The sequence below is a fragment of the Geotrypetes seraphini genome, chromosome 8, assembly GCF_902459505.1.
Source record: "Geotrypetes seraphini chromosome 8, aGeoSer1.1, whole genome shotgun sequence".
Lineage (NCBI taxonomy): Eukaryota > Metazoa > Chordata > Amphibia > Gymnophiona > Dermophiidae > Geotrypetes > Geotrypetes seraphini.
In genome coordinates this window covers 187,855,471-187,869,751 of record NC_047091.1, presented here as the reverse complement: position 1 = coordinate 187,869,751, position 14,281 = coordinate 187,855,471, and the positions used below count along the sequence as shown (strand labels likewise).

The 14,281-nt window shown below is 43.6% G+C and overlaps 1 protein-coding gene across 1 annotated transcript in view; it reads left to right on the top strand.

The window, feature by feature from the left end:
- TESC (tescalcin) overlaps positions 1-14,281 on the top strand; it is a 130,112-nt gene that overhangs the window by 76,650 nt on the left and 39,181 nt on the right. Inside the window, 1 exon segment of the mRNA XM_033957209.1 lies at positions 5,565-5,645. Coding sequence (XP_033813100.1) covers positions 5,565-5,645 — 81 coding nt within the window.

The following is a 14,281-nucleotide window of genomic DNA, read 5'->3' as shown; positions in this document are numbered from 1 at the left end:
GTGTTTCCTTAGTGCAGCTTCTCTTTGGGGTAACTTTATCAGTTGAATCAAATACATACAGAAGCAGCGAAAGAGAGGGATGGGATTTGGTTTGATTTTTCCTTTATTTTTAGCATCGCAGACATTTTATCGGGGTTCAATTAAAACCTAACATCAGAATCTCTAGGCTTGATGCATGAATGTAGTGCTCAGACTAAAATGATCAGGTTGGCCTGTATTTGGAGCGACAGTCAGTCAGTCATTACAAACTTTTTTTTTTTTTTTTTTAATGTACAGTTTTTCACTCTGTTCAGAAAAAAATATTCAACTGAAGATTTAAAACCTTCTGAAATTTCCCACATAATAATCATTTCAAGTTGTCTATCCACGGCCAGAGAGAGAACAGAAGCCTTCCACCGATCTCCCTTCTGACCTGCTACTGTACGGGATCCGTAGCCGACAACTAACCATTTGCCTGGCTACTGATTGACTTGTTCGTGCCATCAGTCTTGTTGAAAAATCGCACACCATATGGACGAGAATTTCATGGGGAGAGGGCACGGTGAGACAGAGGAGGCATCATAAGAAAGAACAAAAACCCCACAGAAATTATGGGATGGAGCCAAAGAGAGAAGAAGGCTGGAACGCAGCTGCCGTGTGTTTAATTTAGTAAAAGAGAATTAAGAAATACCATGTCATTAACACGAAAATTATAATCATCTACCAGTTGGTTTTTTTTGATTCCTGTGCTGAAGACACCCCAAGGGGAACATGTTTCATCTATTAACTGGTTTCGTGCCAGCTGTCAACCAGCTCCAAAGAGCACCTGGTTACAAGTCCAGCAATACAGCAAGTCCAGCGTGGGGTTACATCCCTTTCCTTGGGACTTAACTAAGTTTTAAACGTTTGCTACCTTCCTGGAATAACCAAAGTGGTTTACAAAAACAGCCTGGAGTGCGGAATCAGCATTTTGGGGTGACAGCTGAGATGCTTGCTCCAGAAGTAGTATTGGTTAGTGGGGGTTCTTGTGGGTCTCGGGCAAGTCCCTTCAACATACGCATCTAGAAAGATTTAAGGATGCTATTGCTTGGCAAATGAAAACAAAAAAAAAAAATCAACTTTCATTTGAAGCCTTTGGAAAGATGCAGACTGGAGTGGAGACAATTACAAGCAAGGTCTAAGGGCCGGATTCTCTAATATCACTGATAAAATCCAATGGGCCACTAATCTGACAATTCCAAAAAGGGGAGCCATTCTCAAAGAACTGTGCATGCAAATAAGGTTTGCCAGATTTACATGAGATCAGTCACTGGCGATAGCAATTGGCACATGCGCAGAATAGTCCACGGAAAGAGGCATGGGGCGCAGAATTACCAACAAATGCTATGGGGCTGATAATCGAAAGAGAAAAACGTCCAAAAACCGGCCTAAGTCGGCGCTTGAATGATCATGACGTTCCTCCGGCCCTATTCCAGATGCCACAAGCATGTGCACTTTTTGCATCAGCAGCTGTGGGCACCCACTGACTTCTCTTGTACTGTACAGGAGAGGGCTTGGCAGTGAATTTGTGGGCTGGTGAGGCTTTGGCATCCCTACCAGCGCAGGTTTGGATGGGGCCTGAGCCCAAAGTGGAGACCCAGCTTTGCTCGTGCTTTTGCCCAGCTGTGATTTGACGTGGCTTGAGGACGGGCGAGTGTGGGGGGTGGAGTCTGAGTGCAGTCTGGGCGGAGTCACATCATGCACGTGGAGGTTCTAAAGCGCTCATTTCATACATGCCGGTGCAAATGTACGTGGCTGCTTTTGTGAGGCTCATTTCACAGAGAATGCTAAGACTGGAACCGAGGTCAGGGGTGGGCTCCATTCCAGCCATATTTTATGAAAGGCTCCGCCAAAGCCTTTTGTAAACTACGCATAAGGACTTAAAGGAGCGCACACGTGTTTCCAGCGTGCACAGCAGAAGCAGCTGTTTTACAAATATACACATGGGGAAAAAACTCGGCAGCTTCTGGGTGGCAGTGCCGGCACTCCCAGCTGCATAAGGTGATTTCACAACTTGTGCATGGGAGAGGTGCCTCTCCCTGGATGCTAGTCTATTTTACAAATCTGTACAAATCCAATTGAATAGCGAAGTTGCAATTATCATTTTGTTTCAGCTTGGAGGCAGGACTACACAATGGGGATTAACAGAGAGCGACTCCCTTAATCCCTTGTGCAATAGCCTCTGCCTCTCATATGTGCATTTCTATTGTAGAATGTAGAGCAGTGTAACAGAAACCCTTCATTTGATAACTAGGGACATTTATTTTCATACCAGCTTCTTATACCCACTGAACCAGAGTTACCTACAGCCTGGCTAACATGAATTCAAACAAAACCAACCACAAGCTTTGCATGAACTGAAGGAAAACTGAGCCCCTGTGGATTACATACCCAACATCAAAATCTCTCTGTCGGAGGCAGAAATTCTCCCTTAAATCGCAGGTGAGGAACCTTGGGGTACAGCTGGACTCAGCACTTACACTGATCCCCCAAATTCAAGCGACTTTCAGGAGCTGCCTCTGTCATCTGCAACAACTGCACTGCCTCTCAACCCAATTGTCTAAGAGCTAAACGTCAGCCCTGCATCCTGCCCAAAAATATGAATGTTTATTAGCATAAAAACAAAACATGAAAGTCTGTTTGTCTATATTGATTTTAACAGGTGAAGAGTCAACCCTCTGCTGAACTGGTAAGAGGCCAGGGCTTTGAGTTTTACAACTCAGCTCCTGTAAATCATTTTAAACTGAAAACAAAGGTCCCTGTGAATATAATACCAACCCCCTCCCCTGCCTTAATTAAACTCTGGAATTTGTTGCTGGAGAATGTGGTGAAACCAGTTAGCTTAGCAGGGTTTAAAAAAAAAAAAAAAAAAAGGTTTGGCTAATTTCCTAGAAAAGAAGTCCATTACTGAGATGGCTTGGGAAAATCTACTGCTTATTCCTAGGATGCATGAAGTGAGCATGCTTGTGGCATCTGGAGTTGGTATCTAGAGGCACCCTGCCGATTTCTAGGTTACTGCAATAGCACCAGGAGGGGGTGTGTGGTTCAGCACAGAATTTCTTTGGCTGATGGCAAAGGTACTAATTGTAATGCATAAGGGGGGGGGGAAGAAATATGTTACTGTCCCCCAGTCCACCTCTGCCCTCCCCCCCAGAAAAAGAGGGCTGGCTATACCTTTGGTGGGGAACCTATAGGTTAAGCTTCCCCAGTCCCAACTGCAACGTTCCTGGCCTTCAGACCTGGTGCAGAGGGAGAGGAGAAATGAAGAGAGAGATGGAGCAATCCTGCATGCCAGGGGCCGAGAAGATCTCAATCAGAACAAAATTAAATGGCCAAAGTGCAAAGGTAGAAAAACATTTTTGACTATTTTTAATTGAGGAGGAAGAAATGTGGCAGCAGTGTTCTGGTCACTGCAGACACAATGGGTTAATTGTAAGCAAATCGAACAGGGCTCATACCTGAAGAATCGTTTATAAAATCCTGTGCTCAGGGACATAGCGAAGTCCATGAGGAGCTGACAGGCTGAGGCAACCAGAGGGAGAGAGGCTGCTTCTTTGTGACAGGTGGAACGAGAGGCCATAATCTTCTCTGTGAAGGGAATTCTATAAACTGGACGCCCTAGAGCAGTGATCTCAAACAGGCGGCCCGGGGGCCACATGCGGCCCGCCAGGTACTATTTTGAGGCCCTCAGTATGTCTATCATAATCACAAAAGTAAACTAAAACAGTTTCTTGATCATATGTCTCTTTAGCTATAAATTACAATATTATTATTAAGACTTAGCCAAAAGGAAAGATTTATAAACTATAAAGAGTTTTACCTCATGCAAAATTGTCAATTCTTTAATAACACATGAACTATTTTTTCAGAGGCTCTTCAAGTACCTACAAATCCAAAATGTGGCCCTGCAAAGGGTTTGGGTTTGAGACCACTGCCCTAGAGATAGGCAATGGCATCACTTATGGGCATCATGTTTCTATGAGTTAATAAGTTGGTTCCTATATGTACTGGGTGATATTCCTGGAGGTAGTAGCTAAGTTCAGTAGGACCTAACTGCAAAGGGGGGGGGGGTGGAGTATACACTGGCAGAGCATGGGGGGGGAGCCATGAGCATATATCCCAGTTATGCATGTGGAGGTGCATTTTCGATAGTGGATTTAAGTCCAACTTTGGACGTATCCTGTCAGAAGTAGCGAGACATCCAAGTATCGGGGTGGGGGAAACATCCATTTTCAAAACCACTAGATGTCCAGATGTTGTGATGGTGGGGGGGGGGGGGAGGTTAAATGACGGACTTGGACGTCTTGGCCCCTAAGAATGTCTACCTTTTTTGGCCATTTTGTCCTTGTTCAAATCGTCCTAATCCAGACCATTTCAAAATGGGAGGAGCCAGCACAGTAATGGCTTCTCAACAGATCACTGCTGTGAACTTCACATAAAGGGGGTCGGATGTTTATCTCACCATAACCCCCTTATAATTTTTGGTGAGCCCCCCAAAACCTACAATACCTGCCTGTGTACCACCCCAATGGCCCTTATGGCTGCAGGTGGCACCTATATGGCAGTCTAGTAGGGTTTTGATGGACTCATACTTAATACCATAGAAGTTGTGGGTAGAGTGCCTTATGGGCCGGGGTCCTCTTCTCTACCCACCAGATAAGGCTAAACACTTGGTGTTCTACTAGGCTTCCCCATACCGGATGCTGCTGTTCTCATTTTTGTCTGGTGGAAGGGGGTCAGTGTGAGGTCAGTCTTTCCTTGGTCATCTAGTTAGTTTGGGCACCTTGTGGCACTTGGTCCTCCCAGGAGAGCTCAGAATGGGTTACAAGTCTACATGCATATTAAAGTGTATTTAAGCAAGGTGACGGCAGACATGGCACGGCAGGATATTGTCTGACAGAGATGGCAAAACATAGGGGTCCTTTTACTAAGGCACGTTAATCGATTTAGTTAGTAAAAGGACCCCATAGTTAACGAAGCAGGGCTAGCTCTGAATGTTCAGTTGTTACTGCAGGTTGTCCAAGTCTAACCCGCCCTCACGCATGCCCGTGACACGCCTCCACCACGCCCCTCTCGAGATTTGGATGCACAGCGGCTGGGACGTCCAAAAAGGTGGTATCGATTGTTGGCACTTGGACGTCCTGGCAATTAGGACGTCCAAGTGCCGATTTAGGATGCTTTTTGGACATTTATATTTTTTTGTTTACGAGTCCCATAGTTTATAGAATATTATAAATTGCGCAGGTCACTTGGCGCACTTAGGCACACCAACGTCTTGTGCCTGCCACTGACACGGTGTAAGATGTTGTGCCAACGCAGGGGCACCAGTGCTGACGTACGCTGGCTTTCTCGAATGGAATATTAATGACTAAGTTACTACTTTAGAATTGGCACTAACAACATGGCGTAGGGGAACCCAAACGGAGGCGCCAATGCATAGAATTGTTGCCTCTCCCTTTCTACCACTGTCTTGGTCTCTCTCGCTGCTCATCACTCTCATAGGCCTGTTATTCACACACTTGTTTTTTTTTTATTTTATTTTCCAGAAAGAATCATTTTGACAGCATCACTGACCTGGAATTGAATCCAATCAGGGCTAAAATTATAAACGCCTTTTTTGACAAGAGGTAAGGCACTCCTTCAGTTTGTTATCAGTTTGTTATCCTTCTTTGGCTAAAATAGAGTTTGTTTTTGCTAACGCTTCCAAGACTGAGATGGTTACTCCTAGGGTTAGCATATGGCTCTTGAAAAAGGAGGACGGATTGAGGCATCCGGGTTTCACTACCATTGGAGGGTTTAAAAAAAACTTGCCATTATTAAGATGGTCTTGCAAAAATTCACTGCATATCTCCCAGAGCAGCATCAAATCTGTTGGGTTTTTTCTCCTTAGGATCTTGCCAGGTACTTGGGACCAAGGTTTGCCACTGTTGGAAACAGGATACTGGACTTGATGGACCTTCGGTCTGTCCCAGTAAGGCAACTCTTAGGTTCTTAGGGGAGCCAATTATAGGACAGTCAAGCCATTGTGACATCACTGATGAGTTTGGCTCTTAGGCATTGGTGGAATGAGGCATTATGACATCATAATCTCAGCTCTGGAATGTTGCTAGTCTTTGGGTTTCTGCCATGTACTGGGGACCTGGGTTGGCCACTGTTGGAAACGGGATACTGAGCTTGATGGACCTTCGGTCTGTCCCAATATGGCAGTGCTTATAGTTTGTGGTGTATTAATTATATTCTGCCTCAACATCACATACATAATTCAAAACAATACAAAAATACACAATACAGGTACTTATATATAGTGTAACAGACTACGTCAATAAGAACTTCATCACATTAATTTTTCAAAAAGGAAGATAAGCTGATTATCAATCAAATATGCATCATTAAGAGGCATATTTCATCTTGCAAACAAGATGTCACTTCAGCAGTTTCTTAAATTAACCCAGATCTTTCTGCTGTCGAAGATACACTGGAAGCTTATTCCACTGCATTGACCCAATATGGGAGAAAACACTTTTTCTTTTTTCTTTTTTCTTTTTTTAATTCTTTATTCATTTTATATTTCACAACAAGTGTACAGTAAATATCAAACAATTAGAATACAATATCACTTGAAAATCTACCATATCATACAACAAAAAGATATATCCCCCACCCCCTCCCACTTCCATATACAACAAAAAATATACCACATGAATATAATATCTTATCATTCATATATATTATTAATAGAAATCCACCCCCCCCCAATCCACATGTAAGAATTTTTCTTAAAGTTTCATGCTGTCAAATTTTATAAGATGAAATAATTAGGTCAAAATGACCCACAGAACACAGTAACCTAGTCCAGGGGTAGTCAATTCCGGTCCTCGAGAGCCGGAGCCAGGTCAGGTTTCCAGGATATCCACAATAAATATGCGTGAGATAGATTTGCATCTCAAGGAGGCAGTGCATGCAAATCCATCTCATACATATTCATGGTGGAGATCCTGAAAACCTGACCTGGCTCCGGCTCTCGAGGACCGGAATTGCCTAGCCCTGACCTAGGTGGATCATACGGCAAAACACAGTCCTGCAAATATGCATGCGGTGATTGATTCAAACTCAAAAACATCGTCAATAACAGTTTCTACCTTACTCGATATTAATACATTGAGATAAAATGTGCAGTTACTTGTTCAAATCTATGAATCCCACACAATAAACGGATGATTGAGTTCTGGGCCATCTGCAGAGCTCGGATGATGAAGTACTCAAAAATGTGATGATGCAATAATCCAAGCCCTCAAGGACAATAGATTGAACAACCTGGTTAAATTTGAACCTTTATAAATACAATTGTAGCTTACTAGGCATTTGCAATTGAAAATAAACCTTTCTGCACATGAGACCAAAAAGACAACTGAGGATCCAAAATCACCCCAAGATATTGTACGTCAGTGAAAAAATACAACGATGTATAGGTAAAATTCTGGAATCTCTCGTGGCACACTCGGAATCTCTTCGGGGCACACAGTTTGAGAGACATAGCTTTACACTAAGGAAGTAGAAATAAATTACACACCTGCACTCTTCACAAACCTGTAACTGTCCCAGAACCATGAAATCATTCTGTTCGCTTCAACACTGTATGCCGTCTTGAACTGAAAAGGTATGATGGCATGTAAATAAAGCTATTATTATTAATGCTGAACATGCAGAACCTTGTGGGATACCTGCATTCATTTCTCTACATGTAGAAAGGCTTCTCCCCCCCTTACTTCCTGCATCCTATCCTTCAAAACCAATTCAAACCACTGCAACTCTATTCCTTGAAGCCCACATTCAGGGTTTAATGTATCAAATGCTGCAGCGATGTCAAGAAAAACCATCAAATATTTACAGCCTTAAGCAAATCCAATAAGGAGTTCATCCAAAGGGATCATAAATAATATCTCCGTACTATGAGCCTTTTGAGAAGCATATTGATGTGTATCGATGCACCAGGAAGCGGCAGGCCCGCCATTCGAGTGAAGGCAGGCCAGCCGGCTAGAGGCACGAAGGATGCCTCCAGCCAGCCATCAATATAAGGTAGGGGGGATGCGGGTGGGTTGGGGGTCCTGGGAGGTAAGGGGGAGTCTGGGGGGGGGGCCGGGGTGTGGAGGAGAGGGGCTACTTTACAGGGAGAGACTGGGTGTGCATCCCAACTGCTGGTAGTTTTCGGGGTGGGGGGGACAGGTTGAGGCTAAACTTATCGTGGCAGGGAGATCTCTTGCCGCGATAAACTCAGTGGCAACCTGATTCTCCAACTGGCGCCTGTGACATAGACGCTGGTTAGAGAATCATGGCGTTAGGCAGGACATGAGGACAGACGTGATTCTATATAGGATGCCCGTGTGCGATTCTCAAAAGCTGCGCAGGCGGTTTCTGAGACTGGGCGTCCTATACAGAATCCGGCCCCAAAGTGACCAGTCAGGGCACATGATTGACAGATTCTAGAAAGATATTAAAAATAATACAGGGGTAAAACGTGAAATGTATACACCCCAAAAATATTTGGAAAACACATCTTAATTGTCCAACCCATGCAGCAAGGTTGAATTTAAAGAAATGGCCTCAAAGTCCAAAGGACTAATAAATGTCTCCAAGGGCAGAAGCTCCTATAAGGGGAACTATGTCTAATCGTAGGCCACAAGGAAAAAACTCCCCCCAAAACAGGAGAAAAACCTTAGGTTTAATCCGGACTACAGAAAAGCTGAAAATAGCGGCTTGTGAGACTATGCAGAGCCAAAAATATTAGCAAAAGGTCCTATGAAAGTCAATAGCTCCTGGAGGTTGGAGGTCGTTGGAGGTCGTGGAGGTTGACCGCGATAGATCTCTACGGCAAGTGGATGGGACCTTTTGCTAATAGTTTTAATAGGAGTAATAATAAGGATTGTAGCCACCCGGGGGTGACATGTGAACTTCACGCATTGATGTAACTGCTCGCTCATAACCCGTTCGTACAGGTGTTGCGTATGAATGTTACATATTGACCTGTATTGAGAGGGTGTATGATGTGTGAATGAGATATGATTTTGAATGTTAAATTATTGATAATAAAATGTAGTTTATGAGTATAAAGCGTTTTTATATGAAATGAATGAAAAATGATGTTTAATAAATTGCTTTTTAGTGCTCATATCTATAGCTCTTTCATTTTTGGTGTTATTTAAATGAGCTCTGAAATGTTGCTACTCTTTGGGTTTCTGCCAGGTACTTGGGGCCTGGGTTGGCCACTGTTGGAAACAGGAGACTGGGCTTGATGGATGTTTGGTCTGTCCCAATATGACAATTCTTATATTCTTCTGTGAACCAAGTAGAGGGACAATCGAGCCATTGTGACATCACTGATGATGTTGGCTCTTAGGTATTCGTGAAATGAGGCATTATGACATCACAATCTCAGCTCTAGAATGTTGCTACTTAGGATTTTAAAGTGTTTGAGGCTTGTGCAGATGAGGACGGAGCTTAGGCATTGGTGGAATGAGGCATTATGACATCACAATCTCAGCTCTAGAATGTTGCTACTTAGGATTTTAAAGGGTTTGAGGCTTGTGCAGATGAGGACGGAGCTTAGGCATTGATGGAATGAGGCATTATGACATCACAATCTCAGCTCTAGAATGTTGCTACTTAGGATTTAAAAGTGTTTGAGGTTTGTGCAGATGAGGACGGAGCTTAGGCATTGGTGGAATGAGGCATTATGACATCACAATCTCAGCTCTAGAATGTTGCTACTTAGGATTTAAAAGTGTTTGAGGTTTGTGCAGATGAGGACGGAGCTTAGGCATTGGTGGAATGAGGCATTATGACATCACAATCTCAGCTCTAGAATGTTGCTACTTAGGATTTAAAAGTGTTTGAGGCTTGTGCAGATGAGGACGGAGCTTAGGCATTGGTGGAATGAGGCATTATGACATCACAGTTTCAGCTCTAGAATGTTGCTACTTAGGATTTAAAAGTGTTTGAGGCTTGTGCAGATGAGGACGGAGCTTAGGCATTGGTGGAATGAGGCATTATGACATCACAGTCTCAGCTCTAGAATGTTGCTACTTAGGATTTGAAAGTGTTTGAGGTATGTCCGGATGAGGGCAGAGCTTAGGCATTATGACATCACAATCTGAGCTCTAGAATGTTGCTACTTAGGATTTGAAAGTGTTTGAGGTTTGTCCGGATGAGGGCGGAGCTTAGGCATTATGACATCACAATCTGAACTCTAGAATGTTGCTGCTATTTGAGTTTCTGCCAGGTGGTTGGGACCTGGATTGGCTACTGTGGAAACAGGACTCTGGGCTTGATGGACCTTCGGTCTGTCCCAATATAGCAATTCTTATGTTCTTCCTATTACTATCTAGCAACATTTCACTTTCTAATTTCAACCTTAAGATGTTTTCCCACAGCGTCTATACTTATGACATGTGATATAAAATGTGCATATTTCACCCTGTTTATTTATTTAGTTTCCAGTCTGTCTGTTATCACACATAACAACATTGGCGACAAACACGAAACTTGCTCTGTTTGCATTATTCTAATCTCTAAACATTTTTCAAATCAGCTGCCAAATGTCTGAACAAATAAGCTTTTCAGTTGCTTTTTAAGACCGCTAAAATCTGAGATCAATCACAATTTTTTCAGCTCCCCGTGTCACCCCGCAGCAAAGCTTCAGTCGCTTTGACAGGGAAAGTAATGTTTCATTAGATCACAAAGTGCCTGGAGGATGATATCATTCCAAAGGTGCCAAGCAAAGTTTTCTACGCTAGCATCAAGAACTGAAATCAACTCAGTCTATCCCGCCATTAACCTTGCTGACACATTCTGCACAATTTTTAATGCTTAAATACCAGACTCCTGAATGTGTTTCTCTGGGAGTTAACTCCTACCTAGATGTCTGGGAAAACCTGGACATGCCCTCTTTTTAAAGGATTGTCCAGGCTCCCGGATAGACTTTCCAAACCCAGCATTTGCTCGAGTTTTGGAAAGCCCTGACAAGCTCTGGATGCATCTGGAGGGCCTCTGAGCATGCATGGATGATGTCACTCACATCCGCACATGCTTCAGGCCCTCCAGAAGCGGCTGGAGCTCGTCTGGAAGAAGAGAGGAGGCTCTGTGGGGGCGGAGCTTGGAGCAGAATGGGTTGGGGCTGGAGGCGGAATGGGGCGGGGTCATATAAAATATGGTAACCCTACTCATATCCAAATACCATTAATTCAAAACTATGTAAACAAAATCTTAAAAATTAAAACAACTTGATTTAGAAAGGAGCCAGCTGTTGCTCCTGTTTTAATGGGGTTATATTGATTTAAAGTTTTCAATAAAGTGCCAGCAAATAAGACAGAAACTAACAGCAGAGTTCTCATAAATGTGCACAAATTATACCTTTTACCCCAATCTCCCTCCCCCACAACCCCACACACCATCTGCATGTCAAGAGCAACGAAGAGAGAGAAGAGGAAAATCATAAGTTCAAAAGTCTACTGCAGGCATGAGGAGTAAGGTCCATCCAAAAGTGTTCCCAAATACAGCAAAAGCGACGTCCAGAATTGGAATCCAGGTCACCAATTTGCCTGCGCTCCAGAGAGGCATGTACAATCATCAGCGATCTCCATTGGGCATAAGACAGTGGTTCATTGGACAACCAGTTAGTCAAAATAGCTTTCTTACCAAGGAGCATCACCCTGGCAATAAAAGTGGACAGTCCTGTAGGTTTCGGTGATGCAATGATATAAGAACATAAGAATATAAGAAGCGCCATCTCCGGAACAGACCCTAGGTCCATCAAGTCCGGCGATCCGCACACGCGGAGGCCCCGCCAGGTGTACCCTGGCATAGTTTTGGTCCCCATATCGCTCCAAGCTTCTCATAAAGAGAAGTGCATCTAGCCTACCCCTACCCATGTCACTTCATGCCACTCATAAGGAGATGTACATCTAACTTACCCTTAAATCCTAGAATGGTGGATTCCGCAATTACCTCTTCTGGGAGAGCATTCCAGGTGTCCACCACTCGTTACGTGAAGCAGAACTTCCTGATATTTGTCTTGAACTTGTCCCCCCTTAGCTTCAGCCCATGTCCTCTTGTCCGTGCCACATTGGACATTGTAAATAACGTTTTTTTTCCTGCTCTATTTTGTCGATTCCTTTCAGTATTTTGAATGTCTCGATCATATCCCCTCGTAGTCTCCTTTTCTCAAGGGAGAACAACCTCAGTCTCTTAAGTCTTTCCTCGTAATCCAGGTTCTCCATACCTTTCACCAGCTTTGTTGCTCGTCTCTGCACCCTCTCAAGCATTTTTATATCCTTCTTTAGGTATGGAGACCAATGCTGGACGCAGTATTCCAAGTGTGGTCTGACCATCGCTCTATAAAGCGGCATTATGACTTTCTCCGATCTACTCGTGATTCCCTTCTTTATCATGCCAAAAAGTGCTCGTAGGGCTGGTGTCCATCGCCGGCCCCACAGTGATGTAGTGTAGTGTCCCAAGCATTGCCAAAACTGGGAAATACACGGGCAAGACCAGAACATATGTCCCAAAGAGGCATTGGCACAAGTACATTTAGGACAAGTATGAATTGAATGATAGCCATCCTATAAGCTCGCATGGGAGATATAAAAAGACGTAGAACGAACTTTGGATGAAGTTTCCAATGTATAACATTAGCAGATACCCGTCTGATGTTTTTTCGCACTTGCAGTGCAGTCAGGGAACACTGCAAGTCCTCTGTCCATGAAGCTGCCACAACGTCCAAGTTAGGGCCTGGTTGAGCGTCTCATAAGCCCACATGATGAAATCAAAGTGGTATCAATTGTTGAGCGGAGAGACTAAAAAGTTCTGATAAGGCCTTTCGGCACTCTTACACCAAATGGCAGGCTGGCAAGGAGTAAACATAATCTCGAACTTGGTAGTAGGCGAAAATGTCCATCGCTGGCAAATCAAACGTGGTTTGTAAGGAGGCAAAAGAAGCCAGATGAGCCGCTTCATTGAACAGCTGGAATAAGAACTGTAGTCCCTGAGAAGACCAGCGCCTGAGGTCTTAATATGTGTATTAAAAACTTTATATACCACATAATAGCCAAAAACAGGATCCAAGTGGTTTAAAATATATATTTCAAAACAATTAAGAATAGGAAAAAGAAAGAATTATGTGTTTTTTAGTTATAGAAATCTATGACAATCAAAATATCAATAATAAAAATTAACTAATTAATACAAACTGAAAACTTCTTTAAAAAAAAAATCAATAACTACATAAATACAGATTGCAGTCCCCAACTTTTCACTGACCCCTGCTTCAGGGAATTAAATTAAACCAGTGGTTTCCAACAGTCCTCTATTGTGGACCTCAGTTGGGAAAAATGGTCAAAACCCTCCCCCCCCTCCCCCCTCGGTCTGTGTCCTCACTGTCCCGGCCTTCTGAATGTGCCTTTAGAGCTGCTGCACTGCCCAGAGCCTCTCTCTGTAGCATCCCAGGAAGTTCTCTCTGAGGAAGTGGAAAATGGAACAGCAACTGGCTCCATTTTAAATTAAGTTGTTTCGATATTTAGATTTTGATATCTAGTTTTCAATTTATGGGCTGCAGTGGAAATAAGGTGCGGGAAGGATTTCTATGCCAATAATTATATTTGAGCCGCGGAGTTTATGGGGTTCATAATTGAAGCTTAAACACATCTAAAAACCCAGCCAAGTTGGCACTTGGACAACCTAAAAGACAGGTCGTCCAAGTTCTGATAATCAAACCAGGGACTTTTTAGGCCTCTGTATGCCACTATGTGCCCAGAGCTAAAAGGGGTGTATCTGGAGGAGTGGTTAGGGCGGTATTTGGGAGGGATGTGGTCTGACGTAGACTTAGTCGTCCTGCAGGGATAATCGAAGGTTTCACAAGACTTTCTGGACGAAACCTATACATTGTGAGTTAAATGATGTAAAACCAGGTATAAGTACCAAAAATGGATCCAAAATGACCAGATAACCACTGCAGAGACAACATAAAGGCCCCCCCCCCATACACACACTCCCCCCGTGTTCACTGACCCCCTCACACCCCCACAAAGATCAGAATAAAAATGTACATACCTGTCTCCGGAACATCAGCACCTGCTATAGGAAAGCCTAGTAGAGCTGCCCACAGGTGTCTTAAGTAGGACCCAGACCCATAACCACTACATTTATGGTGGAACATGTGCGCCCACCAAAATACCCCCAAACCCTACTATACTGCCATATAGATGCCACCTGC